At 36.6% G+C, this 17,594-nt stretch overlaps 1 protein-coding gene across 1 annotated transcript in view; it reads right to left on the bottom strand.

The window, feature by feature from the left end:
* Positions 1-4,233: 4,233 nt before the first annotated feature.
* dipk2ab (divergent protein kinase domain 2Ab) overlaps positions 4,234-17,594 on the bottom strand; it is a 70,338-nt gene continuing 56,977 nt past the window's right edge. Inside the window, exon 4 of the mRNA XM_067435619.1 lies at positions 4,234-5,162. Coding sequence (XP_067291720.1) covers positions 4,831-5,162 — 332 coding nt within the window. The 3' untranslated portion in view covers positions 4,234-4,830. The remainder of the gene's footprint in view (positions 5,163-17,594) is intronic.

Genomic DNA, 17,594 nt, shown 5'->3' with positions numbered 1-17,594 from the left:
TGTATGATTTATAACAGCCCTTTATGACGGTTGCATGTCAGACTATACGCATACGATCCCAGACTGTAATCCATGTCGTACTGTAGGAGCTCAGTTGTCAGTGTCAGTTTGTATGGCAGTCAAGACGCGTGAAAAACAGTGAAGTTCAAGAAGACTCACATCGATCTATCATCAATCCGTGACACATTCAGAGACTGTGAGACATGCTGCATATGGTGGCTGGCGAACAAAAAACAACCTCTCGCTTTAATTTTGATAAAGGCTTTTCTTAAAAAGAAAAAAAAGACATGTTGTTTGTTTTGTCATCAGGTTCTGAGCTCCTATTAGTTTTTGATTTGAAGGTTGCCGTAGCAGAAGCTACATCTACAGGACGGAGGCCCAAAGCTCCGACACTCCAGAATTTCATCTGAGGTCAAATTTGACCGCAATGTTCATCAATCGACTGTCAGCAAACTTGTCAACCTATTCACAACATTTCTCAGATGGCCAAATCATATAGCATGAACCTGGCTTTAGTCCTTTGATTTTTAATCATTTTAAACAGTACTCGACTCAATTCGTATTAAAGAAACTGATCTAGGAATGTATAATAGCATATCAGATGTAGCAGTGACACCTGATAAGAAATAAAAATCTACTGAGACTGTAATACAGGATGAGTAACGGAGTATTCTTTTTTTGGAGTCGTTTCTATTTGTAGTGTCAAATAGAAATTTGTTTCCGATGTTTCATTAATTGTTTAATAGATTACTCTTTTCATAAATGATTAGCAACTGATTTGTAAATAGTGTTTTTCTGCATGTTTGAGTTGTCTTTGCATTTACACCATTCTGACCAGTAGGCAGCAGACATTTGTTTCTCACATCACTATGCCAGATTGAATAGAAGTAAGGAACCGGAGAATACAGCTGCGTTCACATCATGTTGTAATGCTGAGGTGACAACACACGACTAACATCTTGAAGAACGTCCTCGGACTTGTAATTACGCATTTCATTAGCTATACTATCAACAGCAATATGAATCTGCAGCTGTCAGCGGTACAGTAGTGGGAGATCTCAGAAAATTCAGTTTACACATTGTAATTACAAGTTTTATGAGGAGGTGAGCAAAATATAAGATAACATAGTTATGATACTTCGATATCTTGTAATCTTAAACACTCAAAGAAGGTGGAGCTCGGCACACACACCCAGTAGTTTTAAAATGTCTATCAGTCAGAGCAAACTTTTACAGAAAGTTCGCTTTAGCAAGCCACTTCGAACTCCAGAAACAAACTCCAAGCAAATTCCCTTTTGGCATGTTTTTGTTCAAAATGAAGTGGCAGCATTTGTTCATTGATTTTGTTTGAAGTATATCAGGGCCTTAAAGGGTTAGCTCATCCAAAAATGAAAATTCTATCATTCATTACTCACCCAGATGGCGTTTCATACTCATAAGACTTTAATCCATCTTTAGATCTTTTTGATGAAATCTGAGCGTTTTCTATCCCTTCATAGACAGTGACGCAACTGACACTTTCAGGCTTCAATAAGTTCATAAAGAGATCATAAGAGTGATTAAGTCAAAATTTTCGGAAAAAGACTCGATCCCTTTATATGATGAACAGATTGAATTTAGATTTAACATAAACAGACTCTCAAACTTGCTTGATGCGCGAAAACAAACATCTTGCTGAAGCTCATTGAAGCACAACACAAGAGAATGAACGTCATTGGTTCTTTTGGAAGGTAAAACGTGCTGCGTAACACAAACATAAACTCAGTGGTTCTTGCAGAATCTTAAATGTGCTGTGTAACACGAGAATGAGCCTCATTGTTTTTTGCGGAAGCTCAAATGTTAACATGAGAATGAACTTCATTGGTTCTTGTGAAATCTCAAATGTGCTGCATAAATCAAGAATAAACCTCATTGGTTCTTGAAGCTCAAACTTGCTGCATAAAACAAGCATGAACCTTATTGGTTTTTGTAAAATCTCAAATGTGCTACGTAACACGAGAATGAACCTCATTGGTTCTTGTGGAAGCTCAAACGTGCCGCGTAACACGATAATGAACCTCTTTGGTTCTTGTAGAAGCGCAAACGTGCTGAGTAACATGTGAATGAAACTCATTGGTTCTTGAAGCTCAAATGTACTGTGTAACACAAAATGAACCTCATTGGGTCTTGCCGGATCTCAAACGTGCTGCCTAACACACGAGAATGAACATTGGTTCTTGCACATAAGGGGAACATGCTTGAGTTTCCGTTCACTGCAACTGATGTTCGAGTTGATGAATGTTTATATAAATACAAGCCTAAAGGAAATCTGTTCATTATCTAGCAATCATGTCTCTTTGGAAATTTTTTTGACTAAACCGCTCAATTCATGTGGATTAGTTTTTGAAGTGTCAAAGTGTCATTTGGTAGTTTTACCATTGTATATTCTAGGATGAGAGGGACACGTAACATAAAGGATGGACAACGGAGTATTTTATAACAATAATTTATTTAACAAAGTTTTATACACAAAATATACGAAAAAAGAGAAATGGGGAGCCCAATAACCGTAGATAAGAAAGATAATCATTCTACGGAAATAAGTCTCCCCACTCTAAACCAAAAGTATAACTACAAAGTAAAAGACAACGTGACAGAAATGGCTTGTGGCGTCGGCGGCTGGCAGCGAGATAGCACAATCCGTATTTCTGGCTTCCCGGGCTTAACCAATCCGGAGCTAGGGAAAAAGGAAATCACATTAGATTGTACAATGCACTCAGGCTGGGCGTACACGTGGTGCGCGTAACCGCAGCTATCAATGGATGGGCAGAAATCATTTAGATTTCATCAAAAAGATCTTCATTCGTGTTCCGAAGAGGAGCGAAAGTCTAAGTGGTTTGGAATTACATTAGTAATTGGTGGGTGAACTATCCTTTTAACATTAAAGAATATAAATCTATAAAACAAAAACATGTCTACTTTCTACCCATTATTAGTGTATAGCAATCATTATAAATGGGAACAAATAAAAGAGTCATGTATCCTTTGTGCCACATTTGAGTTGCTGCTCAAATCAGTCACTTAAAGGGATAGTTCACTTGAAAATGTAAATTCTGTCATCATTTACTCACCCTTACGCTGTTCCAAACCTGTATGGGGTTATTTCTTCTGTTGAACTAAAATAAGATTGTTTGAAGAATCTTGGTAACAAGACATTTGACTGTAGCCACTGACTTTGTACGAATAAGAAAAAACTAAACAAAAACTAGGGTAATCAATAGCTACCGTCACCTGCATATTATATATAAGTAATTAATATACAGATATTTATATATTCATTTATTAGATATTTAAACAGACTAAAAAGTTGTAAATACAACTTCTGAATGAAAGGCACAGTAAAATCAGACACAGCTGATATAATACTCAACTGAAATAGAAGTACAGTACAAAAGCAGACAGTTACTTATGCACAAAAAAAAAAAAAAAAAAAAAAAAAAAAATTCTCTCACGTGCCAACAACCAAAGAGAGGCTATCCGGTCACCTGTTTAGATTTGACAAGAGCAGAGGGATTTTCAGTGACAATGGCTGATCGACACTTATTGCTTTGACTCTTCAGGGCCTGACTGGCCAGAACCCAAACATGGAAATAAAAAGATTAAAATCTTAATTCGTTTCATTCATTTGCTCTGGCAGAAACATCAAGTTGAAAGTGATTAGCTAGCTTTCAAAATCCAGGCTCAATGGAGTGATGCTGTCAGTCAAGCGCTAGCGTACTTCATTATCTAACGCATACTCATTAGCATACTGATCTAATTCATTGGTCCACCAAGTGCAAAATCAAACCAGGGAGGGAAAAAAATAAAAAAATAAAAAAAACAGCAGGCTGATGGCTCAAAGTTAAATGATCTTAAGTGTTAGAGACGTTTAATTAAATTTTGATTAATTCAATTGCGGAGCTGTGAAATTGAAATGTTAAGATCGATTTTTAAGAAAGATAGAAAGTTCCATTGCCTGTGCAGATGCATGTTCGGCTTGATAGTGCTGAATCACGCCATGTGCCGGCACATTATTTATAGTTAACGGCCAATTAGAGACCTGGACCTCTCTGATTTAATAGTGCCACGGAATTTGGATTCATTGTGGTCCTCTCTGGACTTCGCTTGATTAGTACAAACACAAATCTTTGTAACAAGTCTAACCACATTTCATGAATCTGCCCTGGGGTGATACTGATGGTTTGACTACTCTGCCCGTTTAGTTCAGAGGTTTGAGTTACACAGAACCAGACTCTTTGGTATATGCAAAGCAATTCCAACTCATTTCCCCTTCAATCTGCTCTAATTATGTACAGATTTCCACATCCTCTCTACCGTCTCAAAATGATGCTCTATGCCAAACTCATTCTTCCTGGAATGTAAGTGAATCAATTAGGCAGAAGACATTCACTAAAAAGTTTTGGACAGAGTTAATGCTTGTGTACCAACATTCCCAAGCTGCCATTCCCAGTGTCACCATTTTGCAGATAAACCTCCGGGTGAGAAACCGGAGGAATTTGACAATGATGATGTAACCGCCGCCTTTATTGCAAAATAAACCATTGAATAAAAGCAATGAACCCTAGACTTTTCAATAATTTAAAGATTATTGTAAGAGAAACAGAACGTACAATGTACACATAGCAGATTGTAGCGATGGACGATTGGTCTGAGATAGAGTTACTGAGGACAGGAGCTTCGTCAGACCTTCTGACGTCTCTCTGTCGTAAGTCAAATGGGGATCCCCAAACCCTGAAGACATCATCGGACATTGATGAGTGAACGTCGAGCACTGACAGGCATGGGCGGTCATTACCTAGCGGTACCGCTTAGCTGGGTTAAGTACTCCCGCAGTTCTTTAGCTGCCTGAAAGCGGCCGTATCGCTTTTTGGGGTTGGCGCACTCGTCCAACAGAGCTTCAAGCTGGCCGTCTTTGGCTATGTGTGGCGGGGGGTCGTGAAGAAGTCCACCGGAGCTGCCCCGCCACGTGGCATACCGCGAAAGCAGATTTTGACAGATGGCGTAATAGTTGTGGTCCACAGTGACTCGTGAGCACAACATGTCTTTAGAGAAGGAAAGGCAGGCCTCCTTGTCGCACTCCTCAAACCGGCTCTCGTACCAGACGTCGTAGTTCTCAGGCTTATCTAGAGGGAGATGATGGAAACAAGAGTAAAATTGCATCAGTTGATGAAAATGTACAGGCACTGAATTTGCTCTCGTGTTTGGTGGGTTTTTGTAAAGACAAGTTTCAAACTAACTGGGCCAATGATGTTTTTTTTAATTTGGGCTGTCAATTGATTAAAATATTGAATCGCGATTAATCACATGATCGTCATGAGTTAACTTGTGATTAATGGTAACTTAATCACAATTTTTTATCAGTAAATGTACCTTAAATTAATATTTTCCAGTTTTAATACTCTAATCAACATGGGTATATGGACAAATATGCATGCTTTATGCAAATTCACATTTATTATTAATGAAACCATACTTAAAGCATGAAGACTAGACATGTATCAAAGGTCCTAGATGTTTTTCAAAAGAAAAACTCTTTTTGTGAGCGTCTCTTAAGCCTAAGCTTAAAAATTTAGAATAAGCAGTGATTTCTCTCATTTTGAAAATATAAATAAAGGGCATTTTTACACTGGCAGTTTAGTTCAGAACAGGGCACGGTTTGCATGAAAAATTGGTCATTGGGCAGACATTTCCTTGGGCATCGAGTGGCTTGAAAGCGAGTAAAAGTGTTTTCGAGTATAAATATGCAGCTATAATGCATGTAGGTGATTTTGAGTTGATATTTCATGTCGATATACAATGGTCACACACTTAAAACTGATCGTAGGTTTTATATCTTTGTAAGACTATAGAGCAATGGCAAGGAAAAATAACTTTACCGCACTCCGAGAGCCCCCTCGTGGTCGGGAATTTATTTACTGCAAAAATATGACAATGTACATTTAATCGCATTTATAAAATTAGTGCCGTTAAAATTAATTTGTGTCAACACGTTATTAACGGTAATTTTGACAGCCCTATTTTTTATTTTATTTATTTATTTATTTTTATATATAAATACATAGGGTGAAATCTGGGTCATTAGAATTATTATTATTTTTTGCCATTGAGATGACTTGACAACTGTCCTGAGATCATAATGGAAAATTCACATTTATTATTTTTTGGATATTTTTATTTTATTTTATTTTTATAAAAAAAACTGCTTTGGAAAACTACCACGTCTTGAAACAATATTATGGCTAAATATTGACACAAATGTTACGATTCAACACCAATTCATTTGGAAAAAGTTCACAATTCTGACTTTTATTCCCAGAATTGTGTAATATAATCTAACACTTGTGTGTTATACAGTCAGAATTGTGAGATCTAAATAAGATTTTTTTTTTTTATTGTTTATATCTCACAACTATTTATAAAATGCAATATTGAGTTATACATTATAAACTCACAGTTAATAAATAAATAAACAAACAAACAAATAAATAAATTGATTGATTCTTTGAAATTGATTTCTATTAATTTGGCATATTTTTTAACTTTACATTAAAACATTTTTTTTTTAAATCCTTTTATTTGTTTATTTTTTAGGTTTGACATTTAAAAATAAATACATTTTATATATATATATATATATATATAAATATAATAATAATTATATTTATATATATTATATTTATATATATTTAATATATTTTATATATATATATATATATTTTATATATATATATATATATATATATATATATATATATATATATATATATATATATATATATATTTAATAAAATATAATAATAATTATATATATATAATTATTATTTTTTTTTTTTCATTCTGAAATTGAAAACCCTTTTTGTTTTATATAAATCATATTTGGACACACTCGTTCAGTTTGAACACAATGAGAATATCAGTCCAAAGGACCAAGAGAGCAATTTGTGACTTAGAAATAGCACAAAAGCAATCAGGTGGACATTTCTGAAGTACAGCATGTTCCTTCCTTAATAAAGGGACACAAATTGGCAGTTTTCTCTACCCAGAACACCGAACACATACAACATTCATCTCCACACTTATTTTTCAAGGACCTGGCTACCAGGGCAAATAAATAACATTCTCTATGATGAGAAACTCTTTGGAGTTGCATTAATGATCAAATTGATTAGAGTGAAATAACCCAGGAGATGCCAACCCCTAATCAGGTTTGAGAAACTCAATGCAGTCCTGCCACTCCTTCCTCCACTTCAATGACTCAATCTATTTTTCCGGCATCAGGCTCTGCCTCAGGCCCCAGACCACTGGCCAAACTCAATCACCGCTCAACACAAATCTGCAGATGCTAAGAGCCGAGGTGAAGAGGTGTCATTTACTCTGGTAGACGTCGGTCTGTGTGACTGATGTGTGATCAGATCCTGTCTTACCTCTAATGATCAAATGTGTTGCATATGTCTTTGCTGCAACATAAGGACACACAAGGGAAAGAAATTTCACTTTTGTGAAAGTTCATATAGGTTTAATATCCACTGAAGGTCAAGCTCTTAAATGATTATGCCCAGTGAAGAACATATTAAAATGCATGTACAGTATCTGTTGGATGCTTTTAATTACATCCCACCCCCATATGCATTAATACCATTATTTTTAAAGGTGGAGGTGCAAGCATCATGATATGGGCATGTTTCTCCTACTATGGTGTTGGGCCTATTTATCGCATACCAGGGATCATGGATCAGTTTGCATATGTTAATATACTTGAAGAGGTCATGTTGCCCTATGCTGAAGAGGACATGCCCTTGAAACGGTTGTTTCAACAAGACAATGACCCAAAACACACTAGTAAACGGGCAAAGTCTTGGTTCCAAACCAACAAAATTAATGTTATGGAGTGGCCAGCCCAATCTCCAGACCTTAAGCCAATTGAGAACTTGTGGGGTGATATCAAAAATGCTGTTTCTGAAGCAAAACCAAGAAATGTGAATGAATTGTGGAATGTTGTTAAAGAATCATGGAGTGGAATAACAGCTGAGAGGTGCCACAAGTTGGTTGACTCCATGCCACACAGATGTCAAGCAGTTTTAAAAAACTGTGGTCATACAACTAAATATTAGTTTAGTGATTCACAGGATTGCTAAATCCCAGAAAAAAAAAATGTTTGTACAAAATAGTTTTGAGTTTGTACAGTCAAAGGTAGACACTGCTATTTTTTGAACACACCCCTTTCAACTAATTGCCCAATTGCACAGCCTTAAGAGCGTGCATATCATGAATGCTGGGTCTCATTTGTTTTCTGAGAATCTACTGAACCTACTGGTAACTTGTTTGCCACGTAGCAATAAAAAATATACGAAAAACCTTGATTATTCTGGTTAGTCACATTGTACTGCTATTATTTTGAACAATACTGTATATGTAAACAGGAAATACCATAATTATCACATTTATCGTAGAATATATCCTGAGAATGATGAGAATAGTGCTGTGGGTGTTTTTTAAAATAATGGAAAATCAATTTGCAATCGTCTGACCTGTCTTTAAAAAAAAAAATATTTTAGCAAAGACGCATCTAGATGTGACCGGACAACCTTTCCCATGATTCTCCCATTTTTCATGTTGTTAAGAGGACCAACAGGCACAGCATTGTGTTTAAAGGTCCCATGGCATGGATTTTTGTATTATTTTATGTTTCCTGAGGTGTACTTATCTTGTTAGTATGTTTTGTACATAAAAAAAAAAAAAAAAAAAAATCATAATTTTGAAATAAAAGGCATTTTTTCTATACTGATTATAGCCCTCTGGCTTGAAAGCTCTTTTCAAGGGGCATGTCTGCTGTGAGACTTCAGCGAAAACACCCACTGTTGTGATTGGCTGACAGCTTTGCATTTGAAATTAGATTATGTGCGGAGGGGGCGTGGTTTAGCAAGTCAAGAAAGAAATTAAATAATCAAATAGAAAACTGCTTCCTTAGTCTACACTCTATAATTTAACTATACACTGATTCTTAATAAATATATTTTAGTTATTTAGCCAAACATGTGTTGATTTTATATTTTTCATTGTTTGGTTGACATGAATCACAGAATATTAGGTCTGGCTTAAGACCTGCACAGATCTAATTACCTCAGCTGTAGACTACACGCTCACTAAAGACATATCCGACTGTGTTTACCTGAATACTCGCCAGACTGTGCATTTGACATATTTTTGACCATTCAAACCCAAATAATAAGCCGCAAAAGAACTGAATGGCGATCGCATGTTTGTTGTCTGAAAGGCGTGTGCGCGCGGTTCAGGTCAGAGTCCAGCAGCGCGAGCACGTCCTGCACGCAATATTTTTTTTCCCAGGACGGTAGGGGAAGGTACCGCCTTTTTCGTCTCTGATTGGCTAGAAGGGCTCTCCTCCGATTGGTTATACATCTCACGTTCATGTCATGCTGTCAGCTAGTCTGTTTTGATTGATCGTCTTTACAACAGAAGTAAACGAAGTTCAGATTTATATTTCAAGTTCACAATGTCATAGTGAATTTCATAGAAGGGACCAATTTCATAGAGACACCACAGTATGATTTAAATATGACAGATTTTATTTATTGTGAACCTAACATTGCATAAACTTGCTAGTAATGGGACACACACACACACACACACACACACACACACACAAATGTGTCTCATATGAGGACACAAATGTGTATGGGGTACGACACAGGTATTACAGGAGAGGGTGAAATATGAGGACATTACCCATGTCCCCACTTTTCAAAATGTTTATAAATCATACAGGATAATTTTTTTTAGAAAGTAAATGCAGAATGTTTCCTGTGATGGGTAGGTTTAGGGGCAGGGGCAGTGTAGGGGGATAGAAAATACAGTTTTTACAGTATAAAAATATATGCCACAAAAACAAACGTGTGTGTGTGTGTGTAGGCTATGTTGGATTGACTTCGTTCACTTCTGTTAAAGACAATCAAAACAGACTAGCTGACAACCTGCCATGAATGCGAGATGTATAACCAATAGGAGGAGAGCCCTTCTAGCCAATCAGAGATGAAAAAGGCGGTACCTTCCCCTACCATCCTGGGAAAAAAAATATCGCGTCCCGCACAATGCTTTTTCTTCTCAAGCGCGCATATTTCTGTTGCTTTCATTGTCATGTATATATTTAACTCTTCTGCTTCTAATGTTTAGTGAACAGTGGAAGCAGTGCTCTGCACACACGTCCTGACACCTGCTGTCACACACCCACACAAATTAAGAAATACAGCTCATATGCGCTGTCCTCCTTAAAGTACCGGTACTAATAAAAGTCCGTATCGTACCGTTTGTAATAGCAGGGTATCGCAATACTTTTCTAGTACCGGTATATCGTGCAAATAATGAACCCGTATAAGTTCATTATTTGCATGCGTTTTAAAGCTTTACCGGTTAAACATTTCCTTCATGTGCATGCACTGTTTTAAAAATACACAAATACAAACAAGGTTTATATAACACAGTCGGTTATGTCTAAAGTGAAAGTAAAATTGGCGTGTGCCTGCATATTAGATGCGTGCAGGTGCAGTGCAGCAGTTATTTACTTCTAAACCTGTATTCATTTATTATTTTAAACACAGAAGATGATATTTTGATGAATGTTCTAACCAGACAGTTGATGGTAGCATTCACTTACAAATTTTTTTCCCCCTATAGAATGGGAGTCAATGGAGACCAGCAACTGTTTGGTTAACAACATTCTTCAAAATATTTTTTTTTGTTCAACAGAAGAAATAACTTTATTTCAGTTTAAAACAACTTCAACTAGGGGTGTCCATGGTTAACCGATTAACCGTTAAAAATTGCGTAACCGAGTGAAACATTTTGCTCGGTTAAGTGGCGTCAATGACGTGCTTTGAATTTAGTTGTAATATATTTTTGCACCAATAGAGACCGCCAGAGCGCTCCCAGACATTTGTAATATCCACAAGAAGAAGTCATGACCAGCTTAGTTTCTAAAGAAAAATAGAGTGTGGTGGGAGCACTTTAAAATTGAGAGTGACGGGGAAAAATGTAAGTATTGCAATGCAGTGCTTACCACATTTTTCAGGCTATAAGTCGCTCTGGAGTATAAGTCGCATCAGTCAAAAAATGCGTCATGAAGAGAAAAATAACATAAGTCGCACTGGACTAAGTCGCATTAGGGCAGAAGCAGAGCAGGAGCCGCACGCGCTGTGCATAACGGATCAGAAGAAAGAAAGTGTGAAGTGAGAAACTTGTGAGGGACTAGCGAAAAGCAGACGTTACTTTAACTGTAATGAAGAAAACAAAAAAGCTAATCGCGGACTGAAATCAAGATGGCCAGAGCTGACGGAACGAGTCCACAGATGCTTGAACTCTCTGCCTGGAGAGGCTCAGCCGCGCGAGTCAAACGCTGTGTGAATCATGCTCGGCTGCATTTTTTACTACATGCCCTAATCATGCAGGCGCCCTCGCGGCCACTTGCATTGCTTGTGAACTGGAGCGCATCTCATCCTAATTTAACGAAACTCAGCGTAGTCCTCGCAGACATCATGAAATCTTAAGAAAGCTCGAAATGTCTTTTAACAATTTAATACGAAAAGAAATAGGCTACTCTCTGATTAGGTAATCCATGATGTGCATTTCTCTCTATAGGCGCGTTCACTACGGAGATGGTGGTCGTCAAATGAATAAACTAAAAATAATAACCCTGACACACACTATGGTTAACCGAGTATTAACCGCTAAGGGCATCGGTTAACGGTTAATGAAAAACTTGAAAACGTGCAGCCCTAACTTCAACAAGAGCAATCAAGACAGAAATTTCATTTTTTGAGTAGACAGAGAAACTCACTCACTGCTCTTGATGGAAAAACTTCAATAGCTTTAATAATAATCAATGTATATTTTATCGTGATCGCTATGTAGTGTTTCATTTTTACATTTATTCATTCAATTTCATACTTGAATGCTGCTGTACAGCTCTAAGCTGCCAGTGTTCACATACATACATACATACATACATACATACATACATACATACATACATACATACATACATACATACATATATATATATATATATATACAGTCTTGTTCAAAATAATAGCAGTACAATGTGACTAACCAGAATAATCAAGGTTTTTAGTATATTTTTTATTGCTACGTGGCAAACAAGTTACCAGTAGGTTCAGTAGATTGTCAGAAAACAAACAAGACCCAGCATTCATGATATGCACGCTCTTAAGGCTGTGCAATTGGGCAATTAGTTGAAAGGGGTGTGTTCAAAAAAATAGCAGTGTCTACCTTTGACTGTACAAACTCAAAACTATTTTGTACAAACATTTTTTTTTTCTGGGATTTAGCAATCCTGTGAATCACTAAACTAATATTTAGTTGTATGACCACAGTTTTTTAAAACTGCTTGACATCTGTGTGGCATGGAGTCAACCAACTTGTGGCACCTCTCAGCTGTTATTCCACTCCATGATTCTTTAACAACATTCCACAATTCATTCACATTTCTTGGTTTTGCTTCAGAAACAGCATTTTTGATATCACCCCACAAGTTCTCAATTGGATTAAGGTCTGGAGATTGGGCTGGCCACTCCATAACATTAATTTTGTTGGTTTGGAACCAAGACTTTGCCCGTTTACTAGTGTGTTTTGGGTCATTGTCTTGTTGAAACAACCATTTCAAGGGCATGTCCTCTTCAGCATAGGGCAACATGACCTCTTCAAGTATTTTAACATATGCAAACTGATCCATGATCCCTGGTATGCGATAAATAGGCCCAACACCATAGTAGGAGAAACATGCCCATATCATGATGCTTGCACCTCCATGCTTCACTGTCTTCACTGTGTACTGTGGCTTGAATTCAGAGTTTGGGGGTCGTCTCACAAACTGCCTGTGGCCCTTGGACCCAAAAACAACAATTTTACTCTCATCAGTCCACAAAATGTTCCTCCATTTCTCTTTAGGCCAGTTGATGTGTTCTTTGGCAAATTGTAACCTCTTCTGCACATGCCTTTTTTTTAACAGAGGGACTTTGCGGGGGATTCTTGAAAATAGATTAGCTTCACACAGACGTCTTCTAACTGTCACAGTACTTACAGGTAACTCCAGACTGTCTTTGATCATCCTGGAGGTGATCATTGGCTGAGCCTTTGCCATTCTGGTTATTCTTCTATCCATTTTGATGGTTGTCTTCCGTTTTCTTCCACGTCTCTCTGGTTTTGCTCTCCATTTTAAGGCATTGGAGATCATTTTAGCTGAACAGCCTATCATTTTTTGCACCTCTTTATAGGTTTTCCCCTCTCTAATCAACTTTTTAATCAAAGTACGCTGTTCTTCTGAACAATGTCTTGAACGACCCATTTTCCTCAGCTTTCAAATGCATGTTCAACAAGTGTTGGCTTCATCCTTAAATAGGGGCCACCTGATTCACACCTGTTTCTTCACAAAATTGATGACCTCAGTGATTGAATGCCACACTGCTATTTTTTTGAACACACCCCTTTCAACTAATTCAACTAATTGCCCAATTGCACAGCCTTAAGAGCGTGCATATCATGAATGCTGGGTCTCATTTGTTTTCTGAGAATCTACTGAACCTACTGGTAACTTGTTTGCCACGTAGCAATAAAAAATATACTAAAAACCTTGATTATTCTGGTTAGTCACATTGTACTGCTATTATTTTGAACAAGACTGTGTATATATATATATATATATATATATATATATTTTTTTTTTTTTTTTTTTATATTATACAAAACACTAGGAATGTGAACAAGGTTTTCTTTTAAGTAAAATAAATAAAGAGTATTGCAAGACTTTTTTTTTTCTCCTTAACCTCTTGCTGTTCTTATTGCCTAAAAAAAGATTAACAATAAGACAAGCCATCAGAGCCGAACCGAACCGAACCGAACCGAACCGAAAACTGTGGTTAAAAACCGAGGTATGTATTGAACCATGCACTAACTGTATTGTTGCATCTCTAGTGTTTAAATTGGTCCAGAGAATGACATTTTTACAAAACAAAAAAAAACTTTGGACTGAGTAGTTTTGTGTGTAAAGGGTCAATGGTGTGTATGTATATTATATATATATATATATATATATATATATATATATATATATATATATATATATATATATATATATATATATATATATATATATATATATATATATATATATATATATATATATATATATATAATTGAGACACCTGCAATCTGTGCACTTCTCTATAACCATTTTCAAGTGTGAGTTCAGGTTGTTCTCATCCTCAGAATCCCCTCCCTCTCGCCCCTTCTCCATTGTGTCTTTACAAACACATCATCCTAATCTTTGTTGTATTATGTCTGGTCAAGACATCCGCCAGTTGCAAGGCTGGAAGGAAACTACTTGATCATCTTTAGCAGGCCAAGGAGACAAATGTGATTGTGAGCGTCAGTGGTGCGGAGCCATGCTTTAGATCGAAATTCATTTTAGGCTGTGGCTTTCCCTGCATCGCTGGTCTAGACAAACATTCTGTTTCCAAGACTTCTGCTGGGCTCTCTCCAAAGCACTGCAGATAATTCCATTACGGATCTGCGGATCAATGTTGCTTTGTGCTCTTTAAATACTGCACTGGTGAACTTCCAGCTTAATTGACTGGCCTTTGTACCATCAATTGTTCATAACAAAGGATCTTTTTAGTCGCAATCCAGTTGGACAGATGTCGAAATGTGTTTCTACGACAAATTCTTGAAGCGAAGCATAACTTCCTGTCGAGTCTGATTACAATGACTGCCATTCACAATCAACGTGCATACACGCATACATGTGTAAAATCGTGACTAAATCAATAAGTTGTCATTTTAACTGGATTTAGACAAAAATGTACAACGAATAAAAAGCTAAATGTAATAAACACAAAAATAAAAATAAATGGATAAACAAATATTAGGGCTGTCAATCGATTAAAATATCGAATCGTGATTAATAGCATGATTGTTGTGAGTTAAATCGCGATTAATCACAATTTAATCGCACATTTTTAGCAGTTCTAAATGTACCTCAAATTAATGTTTCAAATTTGTCTCTAATAAACATGGGTTCAATGTTTAAACATGGACTCTCAATTTCTCCAATTATGGGCTAAGTCATGGATCAAACTGAAAATGTGCGTTAACCGTGTGTTAATAAAATGAGTGCCGTTAAAATGATTTTCCGTTAACGTGCTATTACCACGTTAATTTTGAGGTTAAAGTTAATCCCTAATTGAGATTTAAATCTGAGTTTAAAGTTATGGAGCAACAGGATTAAAGTTAATCTATATCAAATATAAATTAAATCCATAATTATTAGATAAACCTCTATTTCAATCTAGATTTAGGATTAATCCTTATTGGTGCAACCAACCCTCAATTATATTAAAGCGTCTTTGATGTTTCCATGGTTTCTACGGAAGTAAAACCAGCAATCGAGGGTAACACGGATATGACGTTGACAGGTGACGCACTGACACGGGCCGTTACATTGGTTAAAATTTCTCTGGATTAAAACATTGTTGGAAACATTTGGGATACTGCAAGTACACAAAATAACAGCGTTCTAGCGTTTTTTTTATATTTTAATCCAAAAATCTAACATTGTGCCTTAAAGGAAATTTGGCCAGTGCTGCTTTTCAGGTAAGTTTATCTTGCTTTAAGTTTTTTTTCTTCTCTCTTGCTATTAGGTTTAGTGCGAAACAACCAATTATCATAATCGACTAGTCAGTACTAAGGGAGCCCTGTATAATTAATCAGGCTGCGTCAGGTTCACAAAACCCCATTCAGACACGCTTTTCAGGGATATATGGACACTAAAAGCAGACCTTCAATCGGGTAATTTAACAAATAAACAGACAAAATAACTACAACCATTTATTGAACAAAAGTCCTCTCAAGAACAGCTCATATTGAGATTGACGCACCACGGCTGCAGAATGATGCACTTCAATAATCTGAGCGCTCAGACTCAGAAGATTTCATGTCTGACATTGAGTCTCTTCATTTAGTTTTAGGTGTGTATTTATACACAAAAGGTGCTTTAATGGCTATGGATGTAGCTGTGCTACTGTAAATTAGATGAATTAAGAGGTGAGAGGGTTTAACCATGCTGACTGTTAGCACACTAAAGCACAGCCTATTCTATCAGCAGGCAAAACAAAAAACAAAAAAATGGAGAAATTGCGTCACTCAATTATTTAAGATCTGCGTCTCTGTGAAGAAATGCCAACACAAAAAATATAAACTCACTAGTCGACCACACTAATCGACCAGATACTGCACATCCTTTTGCTAACCCTACTAACATGTCAAATAATTGTGCCTGATAACAGCTGCATGGTCGAGAATTTGCTCTCAGTAAACAATATTGATCTTTTAGTTAAAGCATTTTTCACTGTTTCTATTAAACTGGATGAATAGCTACATGCTATTACATCTCTATGACATTTCCAAAGGGAACTTCCTCTAGGACATGATATCCATCTTTTCACTCACAACAGCACCTTCTCGTAGAAACGTAACACATATAAGCCCTTATATAGAGATAGTTTTGAAGTGTATTACGCTACATAGTCCAGACTAATCCATATTCATTAACATCAGAAGGAGGGTAAGACATGTATGTGCATTCTAAGGCTACACCAAATCGTTTTAGCATCGATATTAGGATGTGCGATGTCACGTATAGGGATCGAAGTTTATCTGTGATACGTACAGTCCAAGCAACAAGGTTTGAAACGCATGTGATTCTCGGATTAACTCTAAAGTTTAACCTGCATGCAGTGAAAGTGTATCGTTTTCACACATTGTAGGTCATGTAAGTGTAAACATTCAAGCGATTTTAAGCCATCCGAGCCAAAGAAGACACGAAAGAACCCGTTTCTGAACTTGAATCCTGCAGACAGCATAGGAACACAGAGGCGGAATTCGGAAAGAGGATGGAATTATGTGTGCTCCAACAGACACATACACGCTAGGGCTGCATGATACAACATTATAGCATCTAGCGATTTTAGATCTTGCCTTGAAAAATAGTGTGAACTTTCTTTCCGCGGTTGAAATAACATTTCTTCTGGTGTTCATACATGTTTATTTGATGTTATGAATTAACTAGAAGGAAGCGATCGGTTCACAAGCAGCTTTAAATGAGGCACTACAGCGATCTGTCAAGACATTAAAGAGCCACAAAACAGTGTTTATTGTTTCAATTTCTTAAACAATTACAAAATTGTAATGTTTGAGATGGTTTTCATTGCTCCAAATTGTTGTTTTGTTTTTTTTCGGAGTAAAAAAAACTTATGGCGTGAGAGCACCATGACACAGCAAGAGTAATTAAAGGGGGCAGGTCTCTGCGAATGATCTTTTGAGCGACTCGTTCACGCAAGATTATTATCCTTGTAAACACAGTTGGTTATACGTGTTGTGTTGTAAGCAAATAAAAAAGAAAAGAAAACGGATATGTACCATTCATATTAGATCCATGCATTCATCTTAAAGGGACAGAAGCCTAATATCCA

This window comes from Pseudorasbora parva, chromosome 24, assembly GCF_024679245.1.
Source record: "Pseudorasbora parva isolate DD20220531a chromosome 24, ASM2467924v1, whole genome shotgun sequence".
Taxonomy (NCBI): domain Eukaryota; kingdom Metazoa; phylum Chordata; class Actinopteri; order Cypriniformes; family Gobionidae; genus Pseudorasbora; species Pseudorasbora parva.
The sequence above is the reverse complement of the archived record's forward strand: the minus strand, read 5'-3'. Positions and strand labels throughout refer to the sequence as shown.